The 16,905-nt window shown below is 38.7% G+C and overlaps 2 protein-coding genes across 4 annotated transcripts in view; one reads left to right on the top strand and one right to left on the bottom strand.

The window, feature by feature from the left end:
• The window catches only part of LOC145999032 (uncharacterized), a 93,248-nt gene extending 80,046 nt beyond the window's left edge, over positions 1 to 13,202 (bottom strand). Inside the window, exon 1 of the mRNA XM_083135945.1 lies at positions 13,076 to 13,202. Coding sequence (XP_082992071.1) covers positions 13,076 to 13,123 — 48 coding nt within the window. The 5' untranslated portion in view covers positions 13,124 to 13,202. The remainder of the gene's footprint in view (positions 1 to 13,075) is intronic.
• A 209-nt stretch (positions 13,203 to 13,411) lies between these two features.
• LOC145998618 (uncharacterized) overlaps positions 13,412 to 16,905 on the top strand; it is a 30,129-nt gene continuing 26,635 nt past the window's right edge. For 2 of the 3 annotated variants that reach the window (XM_083135073.1, XM_083135072.1), the window contains exon 1: positions 13,413 to 14,076. In XM_083135073.1, the coding sequence (XP_082991199.1) occupies positions 13,918 to 14,076 (159 nt within the window). In that variant the 5' untranslated portion in view covers positions 13,413 to 13,917. Of the gene's footprint in view, positions 14,077 to 16,905 lie in introns of all 3 variants that reach the window. The other variant, XM_083135074.1, reaches the window with a different exon arrangement.

The raw sequence follows: 16,905 nt of genomic DNA, 5'->3' as shown, positions 1-16,905 counted from the left end.
AGTAGCAGGACATTACAAAATCGCAATGAAAACAGGGCCAACCCTTCCAAAGTTGGTGAGATGATGAGAGACACTCTGTGTAAAATGTACTGTCCGAGAATCTCGTCTCATTGGAGTAACGATACCGATTTATGCTTTGAAATCGATAAGCGAACAAGACCAGATAGTTGTTTTTAACTTGAAATCAAATCGCTAACAAGATATGCATTCTCATTCACGAGTTGAAACGATGTGCCAAGTCATCTTGTCTCACCACGATACTCGATCGAGTTGCTCTTCCGCTTCGTGCACATGTAAACCTTTTAATTTACACGTTCAATTTTATTTATCCAAGAAAACAAATCTGTTAACATGAGAATGAACAGAAGAAATAAGCTACTAGTTATTTTCCCACTAAGGAACAAACAAATTTTAAAATACTATAATTTCTTATAAATTAGCATGCAGTAATTATATTTTATAATTTATTAATTCAATTTTAATATTTTAACTGCCTAACACGCTTTGTTGTATTTTATGCATCTTTTATACCTAATTACTTAGTATTGACAGCGAGGATGAATGAATTTTACGTACAGATAAGCTAATCGGGACTGGATCTACAGTTTAAAGTGGGATCCACCAGGTATCGTTACAAGGCAACGACGAAGGATGGATGGTGATTAGAGTAATTGACAAGAGGTTAAATACAGATTACCACTCATCTCTGGGCTGGGGTTCGAACCCGGAACTTTCGGTGTCAATAGGCTTACTTTGAGGAGGGCGTCACCACTTATCTGTCACTCCAAGATTATTTCAAGCTGGCCAACATAGAAACCAAGAAACAAAGAACATGCACCATGGAGTATGTTTTATTTATGTTATTCAGCCATCCTTTCATTCCTTGTTAAATCCTGGTAAGGAAATCGCTTCGTGTCTCGGATTCGATCCTCGGTGGAGGCACCTTGCCCAGTGATTTAGACCCCAGTTTAAAATGTAGCTTCAATCCCGATTAGACTATCTGAGCATAAAGTGAACTTTAAACATTGTCTGACAAAATCGTTTTCATATGACGTGAAATATTTCATTAACATTAACGTGTAAACAGCATTAAAGAATAAATATAGAAGTTTAATCATAAATCTCATCGTACATGATACTGCAAAAAAGCTTTTATTGAATGACTGCAGAATTAGGAACAACTACGTAAGATGGACATGGGTCATGTTGACGAGTGATATAAACAGATGTTGGCCATCTGCGGTGAGCCTACGTGTTAAGGTGTTTTACTAGTAGAAAGCAACATTAAAAAAAAATACATACGTATAATTTGGCCCGCTTTATAGAAATTCGATCATACATTATGATATTGGCAGAAACTTATATTGAATGACTGTAGAACAACAAAAAGCTATGGACATGGATAATGTTCAAGAGCGATATATATTTCTTAAACACAGCTGTTAGCCATCCGCGGAGAGCGAGCGGGTGGATCCTACTTTCAACTGTAGATCCAGTCTGCTGGCGAGACTGCAGCCGCCGCGCCTTGTGTAAGAGAGCTCGCGACTCGCGAGCGAACGATGAGTGAGGAGAAGAGTCGCTAAGGCGAGCGAGTCGTTAAGGTGCTTAATGACTCTTCGTGCCGACTCGCGAGTCGTGAACGATGAGGGAGGAGAAGAGTCGCTAAGGCGAGCGAGTCGTTAAGGTGCTTAATGACTCTTCGTGCCGACTCGCGAGTCGTGAACGAATGATGGGGAAAGAGTCGTGGGACTGTGCTGCGACTCTTCGTGCTGTTTCAAGAGTCGTGAACTAGCGATGCTCGTGGAAATGCAAGCATGTGTCGCAGCGCAGATCTGGAGTGCATTTTGTTGCGATATTAAAACCAGTGATCGAATGCAAAAAAGGAAGAATATGTAAATGCACGTTATTACTAATAAAAGGTTGATATAATTATATAGCATTTCTGTGTATGCTATCGTACTGCATAATTTGCATTATCCGCAGTATGAAATGTAAACTGAAACAAGATACAAATATAGAAAATCTCACTCATGAGACAGAGTAATGAAAACAAGTATGTGCAATAAATTTTGTTTGTGTGTGTGTGTTTACTGTTTACACATATATGTATATCCACACACATACAGAATCGTATTTGTATTTTTCTTATTTTATGCCGCTTTTCTTCAAATTTTAAGTAATCGCGACGATGAGGATGAAGCGTGATGATATAGATGAGGGGACACTCGTAAAGAATATCCTTGCCCAGACCGGGACTAGAACCCGGGAACTTCTGTGGCAAGATCAAATGTCGATTACTTCAGAATCTTGGCCATCTAGTCGGCTACACGCACACACACATACACAAAAATGCAATACAATTTATTAATCTTGAAGGACGTACGTTGTGTTCGTTTACTTAAATACAATCATCTGCTTCAACACCTCCTACCCCCTTCCCCCTCTTCAGGCATGTGTTTCGAGAAAAAGAAGCTTGGCGACTCTTTTGAACGACTCATTTGAACGACTCTTCTCAGTGAGCGAGCGCTCATGAGTCGACTCGCACAAATGAACGGCTTGAACCCATCACTAGTAGTGATGGGTCGTTCGTGAACGAGTCGTTCAAAAGTAACGACTCTCTCTTGTGAGCGGTGAACGACTCGTTCACCAGAATTGAACGACACGTTCAAAGAGTCGTATGTGTGCCACGACTCCTCCGCCCGCCAAGCAACTATTATTCCATTATTCCCTCTCCTTTCCACGAATTTTGCGAGGAAGGCGCATGCGCAAGTGTATACTCGCCTGGCGGCCGGAATTTTTGAAAGAAAGCAAGTCGATTCTGCGGGCAGCCAATGGGGACTGGAGAGGAGAGGGAGGGGGGTCCTCTCTGTTCCTTTTCCCTACCCCTAGTTGAGTAAAGCTGGCTGAAACGTGCCGTGTACGATGAGAGGGGAAGGAGCATGCTCGCGAGTCGACTCTTTCCTTCGTTCAAAGAGTCGTGGCACACCTTAGCGACTCTTTGAACGAAGAAAAGAGTCGACTCCCGAGTTTTGTTTGCAGAGAGAGAGCGCGCAACCTCAGCCCATGACGGGCAGCGAAGAACAGCCAACAAATTTGTCCTGTAGTTTCAAGTTCGGCCAAACCATTAGCGCTAAAATTACAAGAAATTAAATGTTAGTAAAAATATTAGGGGAGTCTTGTAAAAATTTTGGGAAGGTGTTAGGTACAGACCTCTTGATTACAACATAGAGGAGTTAGGTCCTCTATGATTACAATATTCCGATTAGCCTATTTTGAGTTGTTATTGTTTAAGTCCACTTTATGTGCAGATAGGATAGTCGGGACTGGACCTACAGTTTAAAGTGGGATCCGAACCTCCACTTTGTATTGAACACGGTACCCCTTGATTACCGGCGACGTTATCACTACGCCATCGGGGAGACCCGATTAGCCTATTGGAGCATAAAAGTGGACTTATAACAATTTTTGCCAAGCAGACCATTTTAATACATGACAGCGTTAACCACTATGCTATTAGGGTGAATCAGAAAAGGGGGGCAGTAATTTATAATTTGCAACACAAAATACTTAGTGTGGAAAGCGATTGTTACTTTTAATTATTTTCTAAAGCGCCGGCCTCCATGGTGGAGTGGTTAGTACACCTCATTACTCATCCTGATCTTCGCGATTACCCAAAAAAGTGACAGAAAAGCTAAGTAAAATCAACCAAATCAATCAACCAATCATTATTTTCTAAAGCAAGATCAAAGACAATAAACACCTTTTGTTTTCTGTTACTCCAAATCCAAAAATGACGTAATACAAGCAGCAAGCACAAGTTCAAATGATAAACCTTTAGTGAAAATAACAAACATGTATTAAAACAAAAATTATAACTTACAATTTTTTATATTCAGTTAAGAATTACCTAATAGAACAAACCACATGATAATGAATTAATTATAAGTGGACTCGTTAAATGAAGGTCTTTTTATATTTGAATACTACATTATGTTCTGTTTTTCTGATTTTTTTAATAAAGAACCTGAGAGACAAACACACGCTCACACACGCAGTTATACATAATTTCTTATAATCCGATCTATAATGGATATTCAATTTGTTATAACATTAATTTAATATATTTTGTGTAATACAAGGAACAAATTTGAAATTATGCGGGGAACGGTAACGATCATATCATGCAATTTCCCAATACAATCGCTCTCTCTTTCTCTCTGTATGCATGTGTACATACATATACTTACATATTATACACGTGAGATTAGAAGATTAAAATTTAAATCACATTGGAATGATAACGTTATTAGAGACGAATCACAAATTTACACCAATAGAAACGCAGCATTATATACAAAATAAAAGTAAAACACAAATGAAAAGCAAAGATAAATATGAAAATTCAGTGCGCAAAATCATTGCAAAACAAAAATGCAATCAATAAAATTAATATTGACAAAACTAACTCAAGTATTCTATAATGTATGCCGGCGTGGTTAGCACATCAAGGGTCTCGAGAAATATAGTTTAAGGGATGTAAGGGATGATCCTTCCACGTAGTACATCCAATTGCCAACCTCACTTCCACATAGTACACCCTGGACTGCATTTTGCAGACTAACGAGGCTCTGGCGTCTATACCTACGGCCAGTATAATTTTCGTAGGAATGTGTGTGTGTGTTGTCCTGTGTTTTGTCCTTATGTGTGCTGAGTGCCTTTACAGTCTCAGTTTTTAACCGGTCAGATTATTTTAATATTTTAGTTACTACAGGACATTACAGTTATGTTATTTTAGTTCTGGTAAGGGGCTGGATCCCGTATAAAGTGAAGGGTGCAAAATAGCCTAAGTGACGCACACAAAATTTTAAATTCATATTCAATCATAGCCTTTAGTATAAAACAGAGATGTGATGGGGAGGGCCGGCCCCCGTGGCGGAGTGGTTAGCACATCGCGGCACGAGGGCAGGGAGTCCTGAGGCCGATATTCGGTGGAAACACATAGCGGCTCGGGATACCACTTTTGCCCAGGCTTTGCTCTTCTGCCACTTTGGCTAATCGCGAACATGAAAATCAGTGATGATATAATGAAATAATTGATGAAGTGACACTCAATTCCGAGATTCCTCTTAGCGCACTGTTCTAACCACTCCTCCACGGCGGCGACTGAAATTGTTGGAAGTGAATCAGTTTCACAAGTAGCAGGACATTACAAAATCGCAATGAAAACAGGGCCAACCCTTCCAAAGTTGGTGAGATGATGAGAGACACTCTGTGTAAAATGTACTGTCCGAGAATCTCGTCTCATTGGAGTAACGATACCGATTTATGCTTTGAAATCGATAAGCGAACAAGACCAGATAGTTGTTTTTAACTTGAAATCAAATCGCTAACAAGATATGCATTCTCATTCACGAGTTGAAACGATGTGCCAAGTCATCTTGTCTCACCACGATACTCGATCGAGTTGCTCTTCCGCTTCGTGCACATGTAAACCTTTTAATTTACACGTTCAATTTTATTTATCCAAGAAAACAAATCTGTTAACATGAGAATGAACAGAAGAAATAAGCTACTAGTTATTTTCCCACTAAGGAACAAACAAATTTTAAAATACTATAATTTCTTATAAATTAGCATGCAGTAATTATATTTTATAATTTATTAATTCAATTTTAATATTTTAACTGCCTAACACGCTTTGTTGTATTTTATGCATCTTTTATACCTAATTACTTAGTATTGACAGCGAGGATGAATGAATTTTACGTACAGATAAGCTAATCGGGACTGGATCTACAGTTTAAAGTGGGATCCACCAGGTATCGTTACAAGGCAACGACGAAGGATGGATGGTGATTAGAGTAATTGACAAGAGGTTAAATACAGATTACCACTCATCTCTGGGCTGGGGTTCGAACCCGGAACTTTCGGTGTCAATAGGCTTACTTTGAGGAGGGCGTCACCACTTATCTGTCACTCCAAGATTATTTCAAGCTGGCCAACATAGAAACCAAGAAACAAAGAACATGCACCATGGAGTATGTTTTATTTATGTTATTCAGCCATCCTTTCATTCCTTGTTAAATCCTGGTAAGGAAATCGCTTCGTGTCTCGGATTCGATCCTCGGTGGAGGCACCTTGCCCAGTGATTTAGACCCCAGTTTAAAATGTAGCTTCAATCCCGATTAGACTATCTGAGCATAAAGTGAACTTTAAACATTGTCTGACAAAATCGTTTTCATATGACGTGAAATATTTCATTAACATTAACGTGTAAACAGCATTAAAGAATAAATATAGAAGTTTAATCATAAATCTCATCGTACATGATACTGCAAAAAAGCTTTTATTGAATGACTGCAGAATTAGGAACAACTACGTAAGATGGACATGGGTCATGTTGACGAGTGATATAAACAGATGTTGGCCATCTGCGGTGAGCCTACGTGTTAAGGTGTTTTACTAGTAGAAAGCAACATTAAAAAAAAATACATACGTATAATTTGGCCCGCTTTATAGAAATTCGATCATACATTATGATATTGGCAGAAACTTATATTGAATGACTGTAGAACAACAAAAAGCTATGGACATGGATAATGTTCAAGAGCGATATATATTTCTTAAACACAGCTGTTAGCCATCCGCGGAGAGCGAGCGGGTGGATCCTACTTTCAACTGTAGATCCAGTCTGCTGGCGAGACTGCAGCCGCCGCGCCTTGTGTAAGAGAGCTCGCGACTCGCGAGCGAACGATGAGTGAGGAGAAGAGTCGCTAAGGCGAGCGAGTCGTTAAGGTGCTTAATGACTCTTCGTGCCGACTCGCGAGTCGTGAACGATGAGGGAGGAGAAGAGTCGCTAAGGCGAGCGAGTCGTTAAGGTGCTTAATGACTCTTCGTGCCGACTCGCGAGTCGTGAACGAATGATGGGGAAAGAGTCGTGGGACTGTGCTGCGACTCTTCGTGCTGTTTCAAGAGTCGTGAACTAGCGATGCTCGTGGAAATGCAAGCATGTGTCGCAGCGCAGATCTGGAGTGCATTTTGTTGCGATATTAAAACCAGTGATCGAATGCAAAAAAGGAAGAATATGTAAATGCACGTTATTACTAATAAAAGGTTGATATAATTATATAGCATTTCTGTGTATGCTATCGTACTGCATAATTTGCATTATCCGCAGTATGAAATGTAAACTGAAACAAGATACAAATATAGAAAATCTCACTCATGAGACAGAGTAATGAAAACAAGTATGTGCAATAAATTTTGTTTGTGTGTGTGTGTTTACTGTTTACACATATATGTATATCCACACACATACAGAATCGTATTTGTATTTTTCTTATTTTATGCCGCTTTTCTTCAAATTTTAAGTAATCGCGACGATGAGGATGAAGCGTGATGATATAGATGAGGGGACACTCGTAAAGAATATCCTTGCCCAGACCGGGACTAGAACCCGGGAACTTCTGTGGCAAGATCAAATGTCGATTACTTCAGAATCTTGGCCATCTAGTCGGCTACACGCACACACACATACACAAAAATGCAATACAATTTATTAATCTTGAAGGACGTACGTTGTGTTCGTTTACTTAAATACAATCATCTGCTTCAACACCTCCTACCCCCTTCCCCCTCTTCAGGCATGTGTTTCGAGAAAAAGAAGCTTGGCGACTCTTTTGAACGACTCATTTGAACGACTCTTCTCAGTGAGCGAGCGCTCATGAGTCGACTCGCACAAATGAACGGCTTGAACCCATCACTAGTAGTGATGGGTCGTTCGTGAACGAGTCGTTCAAAAGTAACGACTCTCTCTTGTGAGCGGTGAACGACTCGTTCACCAGAATTGAACGACACGTTCAAAGAGTCGTATGTGTGCCACGACTCCTCCGCCCGCCAAGCAACTATTATTCCATTATTCCCTCTCCTTTCCACGAATTTTGCGAGGAAGGCGCATGCGCAAGTGTATACTCGCCTGGCGGCCGGAATTTTTGAAAGAAAGCAAGTCGATTCTGCGGGCAGCCAATGGGGACTGGAGAGGAGAGGGAGGGGGGTCCTCTCTGTTCCTTTTCCCTACCCCTAGTTGAGTAAAGCTGGCTGAAACGTGCCGTGTACGATGAGAGGGGAAGGAGCATGCTCGCGAGTCGACTCTTTCCTTCGTTCAAAGAGTCGTGGCACACCTTAGCGACTCTTTGAACGAAGAAAAGAGTCGACTCCCGAGTTTTGTTTGCAGAGAGAGAGCGCGCAACCTCAGCCCATGACGGGCAGCGAAGAACAGCCAACAAATTTGTCCTGTAGTTTCAAGTTCGGCCAAACCATTAGCGCTAAAATTACAAGAAATTAAATGTTAGTAAAAATATTAGGGGAGTCTTGTAAAAATTTTGGGAAGGTGTTAGGTACAGACCTCTTGATTACAACATAGAGGAGTTAGGTCCTCTATGATTACAATATTCCGATTAGCCTATTTTGAGTTGTTATTGTTTAAGTCCACTTTATGTGCAGATAGGATAGTCGGGACTGGACCTACAGTTTAAAGTGGGATCCGAACCTCCACTTTGTATTGAACACGGTACCCCTTGATTACCGGCGACGTTATCACTACGCCATCGGGGAGACCCGATTAGCCTATTGGAGCATAAAAGTGGACTTATAACAATTTTTGCCAAGCAGACCATTTTAATACATGACAGCGTTAACCACTATGCTATTAGGGTGAATCAGAAAAGGGGGGCAGTAATTTATAATTTGCAACACAAAATACTTAGTGTGGAAAGCGATTGTTACTTTTAATTATTTTCTAAAGCGCCGGCCTCCATGGTGGAGTGGTTAGTACACCTCATTACTCATCCTGATCTTCGCGATTACCCAAAAAAGTGACAGAAAAGCTAAGTAAAATCAACCAAATCAATCAACCAATCATTATTTTCTAAAGCAAGATCAAAGACAATAAACACCTTTTGTTTTCTGTTACTCCAAATCCAAAAATGACGTAATACAAGCAGCAAGCACAAGTTCAAATGATAAACCTTTAGTGAAAATAACAAACATGTATTAAAACAAAAATTATAACTTACAATTTTTTATATTCAGTTAAGAATTACCTAATAGAACAAACCACATGATAATGAATTAATTATAAGTGGACTCGTTAAATGAAGGTCTTTTTATATTTGAATACTACATTATGTTCTGTTTTTCTGATTTTTTTAATAAAGAACCTGAGAGACAAACACACGCTCACACACGCAGTTATACATAATTTCTTATAATCCGATCTATAATGGATATTCAATTTGTTATAACATTAATTTAATATATTTTGTGTAATACAAGGAACAAATTTGAAATTATGCGGGGAACGGTAACGATCATATCATGCAATTTCCCAATACAATCGCTCTCTCTTTCTCTCTGTATGCATGTGTACATACATATACTTACATATTATACACGTGAGATTAGAAGATTAAAATTTAAATCACATTGGAATGATAACGTTATTAGAGACGAATCACAAATTTACACCAATAGAAACGCAGCATTATATACAAAATAAAAGTAAAACACAAATGAAAAGCAAAGATAAATATGAAAATTCAGTGCGCAAAATCATTGCAAAACAAAAATGCAATCAATAAAATTAATATTGACAAAACTAACTCAAGTATTCTATAATGTATGCCGGCGTGGTTAGCACATCAAGGGTCTCGAGAAATATAGTTTAAGGGATGTAAGGGATGATCCTTCCACGTAGTACATCCAATTGCCAACCTCACTTCCACATAGTACACCCTGGACTGCATTTTGCAGACTAACGAGGCTCTGGCGTCTATACCTACGGCCAGTATAATTTTCGTAGGAATGTGTGTGTGTGTTGTCCTGTGTTTTGTCCTTATGTGTGCTGAGTGCCTTTACAGTCTCAGTTTTTAACCGGTCAGATTATTTTAATATTTTAGTTACTACAGGACATTACAGTTATGTTATTTTAGTTCTGGTAAGGGGCTGGATCCCGTATAAAGTGAAGGGTGCAAAATAGCCTAAGTGACGCACACAAAATTTTAAATTCATATTCAATCATAGCCTTTAGTATAAAACAGAGATGTGATGGGGAGGGCCGGCCCCCGTGGCGGAGTGGTTAGCACATCGCGGCACGAGGGCAGGGAGTCCTGAGGCCGATATTCGGTGGAAACACATAGCGGCTCGGGATACCACTTTTGCCCAGGCTTTGCTCTTCTGCCACTTTGGCTAATCGCGAACATGAAAATCAGTGATGATATAATGAAATAATTGATGAAGTGACACTCAATTCCGAGATTCCTCTTAGCGCACTGTTCTAACCACTCCTCCACGGCGGCGACTGAAATTGTTGGAAGTGAATCAGTTTCACAAGTAGCAGGACATTACAAAATCGCAATGAAAACAGGGCCAACCCTTCCAAAGTTGGTGAGATGATGAGAGACACTCTGTGTAAAATGTACTGTCCGAGAATCTCGTCTCATTGGAGTAACGATACCGATTTATGCTTTGAAATCGATAAGCGAACAAGACCAGATAGTTGTTTTTAACTTGAAATCAAATCGCTAACAAGATATGCATTCTCATTCACGAGTTGAAACGATGTGCCAAGTCATCTTGTCTCACCACGATACTCGATCGAGTTGCTCTTCCGCTTCGTGCACATGTAAACCTTTTAATTTACACGTTCAATTTTATTTATCCAAGAAAACAAATCTGTTAACATGAGAATGAACAGAAGAAATAAGCTACTAGTTATTTTCCCACTAAGGAACAAACAAATTTTAAAATACTATAATTTCTTATAAATTAGCATGCAGTAATTATATTTTATAATTTATTAATTCAATTTTAATATTTTAACTGCCTAACACGCTTTGTTGTATTTTATGCATCTTTTATACCTAATTACTTAGTATTGACAGCGAGGATGAATGAATTTTACGTACAGATAAGCTAATCGGGACTGGATCTACAGTTTAAAGTGGGATCCACCAGGTATCGTTACAAGGCAACGACGAAGGATGGATGGTGATTAGAGTAATTGACAAGAGGTTAAATACAGATTACCACTCATCTCTGGGCTGGGGTTCGAACCCGGAACTTTCGGTGTCAATAGGCTTACTTTGAGGAGGGCGTCACCACTTATCTGTCACTCCAAGATTATTTCAAGCTGGCCAACATAGAAACCAAGAAACAAAGAACATGCACCATGGAGTATGTTTTATTTATGTTATTCAGCCATCCTTTCATTCCTTGTTAAATCCTGGTAAGGAAATCGCTTCCTGTCTCGGATTCGATCCTCGGTGGAGGCACCTTGCCCAGTGATTTAGACCCCAGTTTAAAATGTAGCTTCAATCCCGATTAGACTATCTGAGCATAAAGTGAACTTTAAACATTGTCTGACAAAATCGTTTTCATATGACGTGAAATATTTCATTAACATTAACGTGTAAACAGCATTAAAGAATAAATATAGAAGTTTAATCATAAATCTCATCGTACATGATACTGCAAAAAAGCTTTTATTGAATGACTGCAGAATTAGGAACAACTACGTAAGATGGACATGGGTCATGTTGACGAGTGATATAAACAGATGTTGGCCATCTGCGGTGAGCCTACGTGTTAAGGTGTTTTACTAGTAGAAAGCAACATTAAAAAAAAATACATACGTATAATTTGGCCCGCTTTATAGAAATTCGATCATACATTATGATATTGGCAGAAACTTATATTGAATGACTGTAGAACAACAAAAAGCTATGGACATGGATAATGTTCAAGAGCGATATATATTTCTTAAACACAGCTGTTAGCCATCCGCGGAGAGCGAGCGGGTGGATCCTACTTTCAACTGTAGATCCAGTCTGCTGGCGAGACTGCAGCCGCCGCGCCTTGTGTAAGAGAGCTCGCGACTCGCGAGCGAACGATGAGTGAGGAGAAGAGTCGCTAAGGCGAGCGAGTCGTTAAGGTGCTTAATGACTCTTCGTGCCGACTCGCGAGTCGTGAACGATGAGGGAGGAGAAGAGTCGCTAAGGCGAGCGAGTCGTTAAGGTGCTTAATGACTCTTCGTGCCGACTCGCGAGTCGTGAACGAATGATGGGGAAAGAGTCGTGGGACTGTGCTGCGACTCTTCGTGCTGTTTCAAGAGTCGTGAACTAGCGATGCTCGTGGAAATGCAAGCATGTGTCGCAGCGCAGATCTGGAGTGCATTTTGTTGCGATATTAAAACCAGTGATCGAATGCAAAAAAGGAAGAATATGTAAATGCACGTTATTACTAATAAAAGGTTGATATAATTATATAGCATTTCTGTGTATGCTATCGTACTGCATAATTTGCATTATCCGCAGTATGAAATGTAAACTGAAACAAGATACAAATATAGAAAATCTCACTCATGAGACAGAGTAATGAAAACAAGTATGTGCAATAAATTTTGTTTGTGTGTGTGTGTTTACTGTTTACACATATATGTATATCCACACACATACAGAATCGTATTTGTATTTTTCTTATTTTATGCCGCTTTTCTTCAAATTTTAAGTAATCGCGACGATGAGGATGAAGCGTGATGATATAGATGAGGGGACACTCGTAAAGAATATCCTTGCCCAGACCGGGACTAGAACCCGGGAACTTCTGTGGCAAGATCAAATGTCGATTACTTCAGAATCTTGGCCATCTAGTCGGCTACACGCACACACACATACACAAAAATGCAATACAATTTATTAATCTTGAAGGACGTACGTTGTGTTCGTTTACTTAAATACAATCATCTGCTTCAACACCTCCTACCCCCTTCCCCCTCTTCAGGCATGTGTTTCGAGAAAAAGAAGCTTGGCGACTCTTTTGAACGACTCATTTGAACGACTCTTCTCAGTGAGCGAGCGCTCATGAGTCGACTCGCACAAATGAACGGCTTGAACCCATCACTAGCTCCGCTCCTCTGCTTGCTTTGCTATGAAAACTATTCGCTACACAGTATTGCACTTGCACGTTTGCAACAACATTCTCTTTGGTTTGCAATTGGTCTGAAAATTTGATTACATACCTTATGCTGGGCCTGGAGAAAATACGTGAATCCCTGGATAGACCACATGACAAAGAGCAAACGCTAAGAATATAAATGAAAATCTACGTAGCACACACACACATGCATTTTGTTACACTGAAGGTGGGAACCGGGCTCCAAACTAGACGTAAGAACCAGGTTTGGTTCTCAGCCATTATGTATTGTAGATAGATTTACTTTCATGTGTCGTATTCATCAATTTGTTCTGTACGGGAGTATTAAAAGGAAAACAACGAATTGTGTTTTGTTACATATGCATACACATTGAATCGGTTATGTATTACACCTGACTTTCTTTACAGAGCTTTGCAATTTTCCACCAAAATTATTTGAGTATTTGTCTTTAGTTCTTGTTAGTAGTCTCCTCATGTGCGATTCTAAACTTAAACCAGTGGCGTCCAATGACTCCAATCCAGTCCATGTCCATAGTAAAATGCCTTGAGATAATGTTATTTTTATGTTTATCATCGTTGGAAGAAGAAAATTGTTTGTTTTTAGCATCAGTGTAAGAAGAAAAAAACTTATACATCTCTCACATTCTTAATCATAAATCATCCAACCGTAGTCACGGGGAAGAAGAACAGATTTTAGTGATAACCGATAGAACCACAAAATTTCGATCTGGCTTCCAGTGGACGCGATTAATGCTATGTAGTTGTGATAAAATCAAGTTTTATACAGTATATTTTTGTTTACCAGTGTTATATAGCGAAGAGCTCTGAGTGCAAATATCGGACATATCATAAAAATAAACATATTATTGTTATCGGAATGAAGTTTGTTCACAGTGAAGATTCTTGATCCAAATTTCAGACAGAAATATGAAGATTAGTGCCTTGAATAGGGAAAATCTTTACAGGAATTTTGAGTCAGTGTGCAGACTCTGTTTACGAGAGACAAATTTAAAACTAAACATGTTTGGGGAAGAAGGAATGCGACGAGAAACAAACCAAAAGATACTGAATTGTTTGTCACTAATAGTAAGTAAAAAATATAAATTGGAATTTCTTTATGTAACTCCTAATGCTAAGTCTTGTATAATTTAACAATACAGGGAATTTATCCAATTTGTTTGAAATTTCGGATACTTACTAATTTGGGTCTCCTAATCACGAATCTGCACTTAAAATTTGGCGCTCACGTATAGAAATTCCTGAATTATGGCTAGCCCCACGGACCATTGGCGCTAGCCCCACGAACCATTGGTGCGTGGTTAGGTTAGGATACATAGTTTAAAAAATTTTGGGTCGTAGTAATATCAGGAATATATATATTTCGTTCTTTAAGTATTCGAAACGGAAAATCTTGCGAAAAATAATGAGCAATTGTGCATTGTCGGTTGCGATGACTGACCCTCTTATTTTGCAAGTTTGACACGTGAGCGCCAAATTTTAACTTCAGATTCGTGATTAGGAGCCCTAATTTAGTGAGTATGCCAAATTTCAAACAAAATGGAGAAATTCCCGGTATTGTAAAATCGCTCCAATAACTTATTAACCACCAAGTTCAGCAACACTACCAATAAATATAATAAAATAAAGACAATGTTATGGTATGATTCAGGTTATTATTGTGATGGTGAAAATGGCCACAGATGCTATTCTCAGCATGTGGTGAAAATAGCCCAGAACGAGTTTACAATACTGGATCACTCTCCAATTTCTATGAAATTTTGCCTACTCACTAATTAGACCTCCTAATCACGAATCTGCATGTAATAATTGGTGGTCAAGTATGGAAATGTAGAGAAAAACGAAATAAACTATGTTTTCCTAACGTAACGTAACCCTACCGTAACAATCAGCGTGCAATACACCGTTGCCAAATTCACCTAATCTAACTAAATAATAATTTTTCATTGTATTTATGCTAATGGAACCTAACCTAACCTCGTAGGCATTCCTCGTCTGACGTGTGTGTCCCGCCATTCTTCCATGCTGAAGACAGTGTAACTGAGAATGCAACAGTGTGGCAGCGTGACGAATTGGGTCTCACTTATCGCACAATACTTGACCAACCTTGTGTTGTGACGTCAAGGCAGAAAGCTTTTCAATTTTAGTGTGTTTAGTTCTCTTAGCGTAAATAATAATGTTTTGTTGTATTTATGCTAATGGTACCTAACCTAACCTCGTACGCATTCCTCATCTGACATCAGAACACAAAGGTAGGAAAACTGTTGTGTGACAAGAAAGGTCATAGCGAATTGCGAAAGAAACATAGTTTTCAATTGCTTTGTATGGAGAATCATCATGGTATTTAACAAGGTTATTCTACAACTTCTACATGTTATTTTACAATTTCCATGCTCTACCGCCAATTGTTAGTTGCAGATTCGTGATTAGGAGGTCTCAATTAGTGAGTATGCGAAATTTCATAGAAATTGGAGAGTGGTCCGGTATTGTAAACACATGCCAATAGCTATTCTCACCACCTGGTGAAATAGGTGCGGCCATGATTCAATGGTTGGGAAGCCCTCGACCTGGCAAATTTGTCTAGTAAAAGTTGATGACTCAATCCCAACAATTTTACTCGTAAATAGCTTTTTTTTTAACTTTATGTGTTTATTAATATGTACCTTTGGAATTTAATATTAACAAATAAATTATAATATTGATAATCATAAAGAGTATTAGTTTTATTATGTCTTGGTTTGTTGACAAAATATATATTTTTTTTAAATTTGCTGGCAACGACTGGATTGAATGGAATCTTTTACGTTATCTGGCCAACTATCATTAAATTAATTTGGTAAGTGGTGATTTTAATTGGAATGTTCCATTTTGGATACCGAAAAATTCCAATTAATCAAAATATTTCCATTTCAATATATCTGTGAATGAAAATTGATGTGCAATCTATATTGGCTGTCGTGCTCATCCAGTCAACCTCCAAATTTGAATGTGGGAAACAATGTGCCTCCTGGTTAGATCGTTTGATGTCTCACCACCACTGTCGTAAAAGGATTTCCGGTTATCGCAGTCAAAACAATTTTTCATGGGTTGCCAGCTGAGACTGCAAGTCGCTTCAATCATCTGGCTTTAAATCTAGAAAGACCAAACCTTTAAAATTAAATGTGGAGGCTGTACAGGGGACAATACCAGCTCAGTGTGTTTGAATCCTCACCAGAACGAGCGAGAAAGGATTTCCTCTTATTGCTAGTGAACACTGAATGAAAGGCTATCTTTACAGTTGGGTGACAGCTTGGATTGCAAATTGCAAACTTCAGGAGAACTCTAGTGCCCCAGTATAATTGCCAGTAGTGCTCGGCTGTTAAGAAACACTGGTATAATCCATTTTTCTTTTTTGTAGCCAATGCCACTGCTTTCTTTTTATTTTGGTTATTTGACGACTCTTTTCTACCTCTCTGGGTTCATTTAGAAGCATTTGAGTGGCTCGGGAGTAAAACTTAAGGTAACTGTTCCGAATGTTGAATGATTTTTTCCAAGTTTCACAGGACAAAGTATTTACTTATTTTCCATTCTTAAGATCATATGTGTACAGAAGTAAAATTGTTGCACAGGTCAGTCCATTTACGAGTATAATTAAATTAAGAATAATTTTACCAATTACATTTAAATGTGTAGCGTAAAAATATAATAAATCAGTCTGTTAAAATTATTGCTCTAAAATCAAGATACGTGCTCTATTTAGAACAACACACTAACTACACATGTAAGAGACATATAATTTCACAAGTTTGTAATAGGTAAGGCAATAGTAATACATGGTACAAATATATTATTTTTCTCACCTTGTGAAAAAATGTTATCATATCTGAGCTTGAGGTAAGAAGTAATAAAATTCTGAAG

This window comes from Lepisma saccharinum, chromosome 14 (assembly GCF_977018435.1).
Source record: "Lepisma saccharinum chromosome 14, izLepSacc3.1, whole genome shotgun sequence".
Taxonomy (NCBI): Eukaryota; Metazoa; Arthropoda; class Insecta; order Zygentoma; family Lepismatidae; genus Lepisma; species Lepisma saccharinum.
This window is presented reverse-complemented; position numbering and strand designations above follow the sequence as displayed.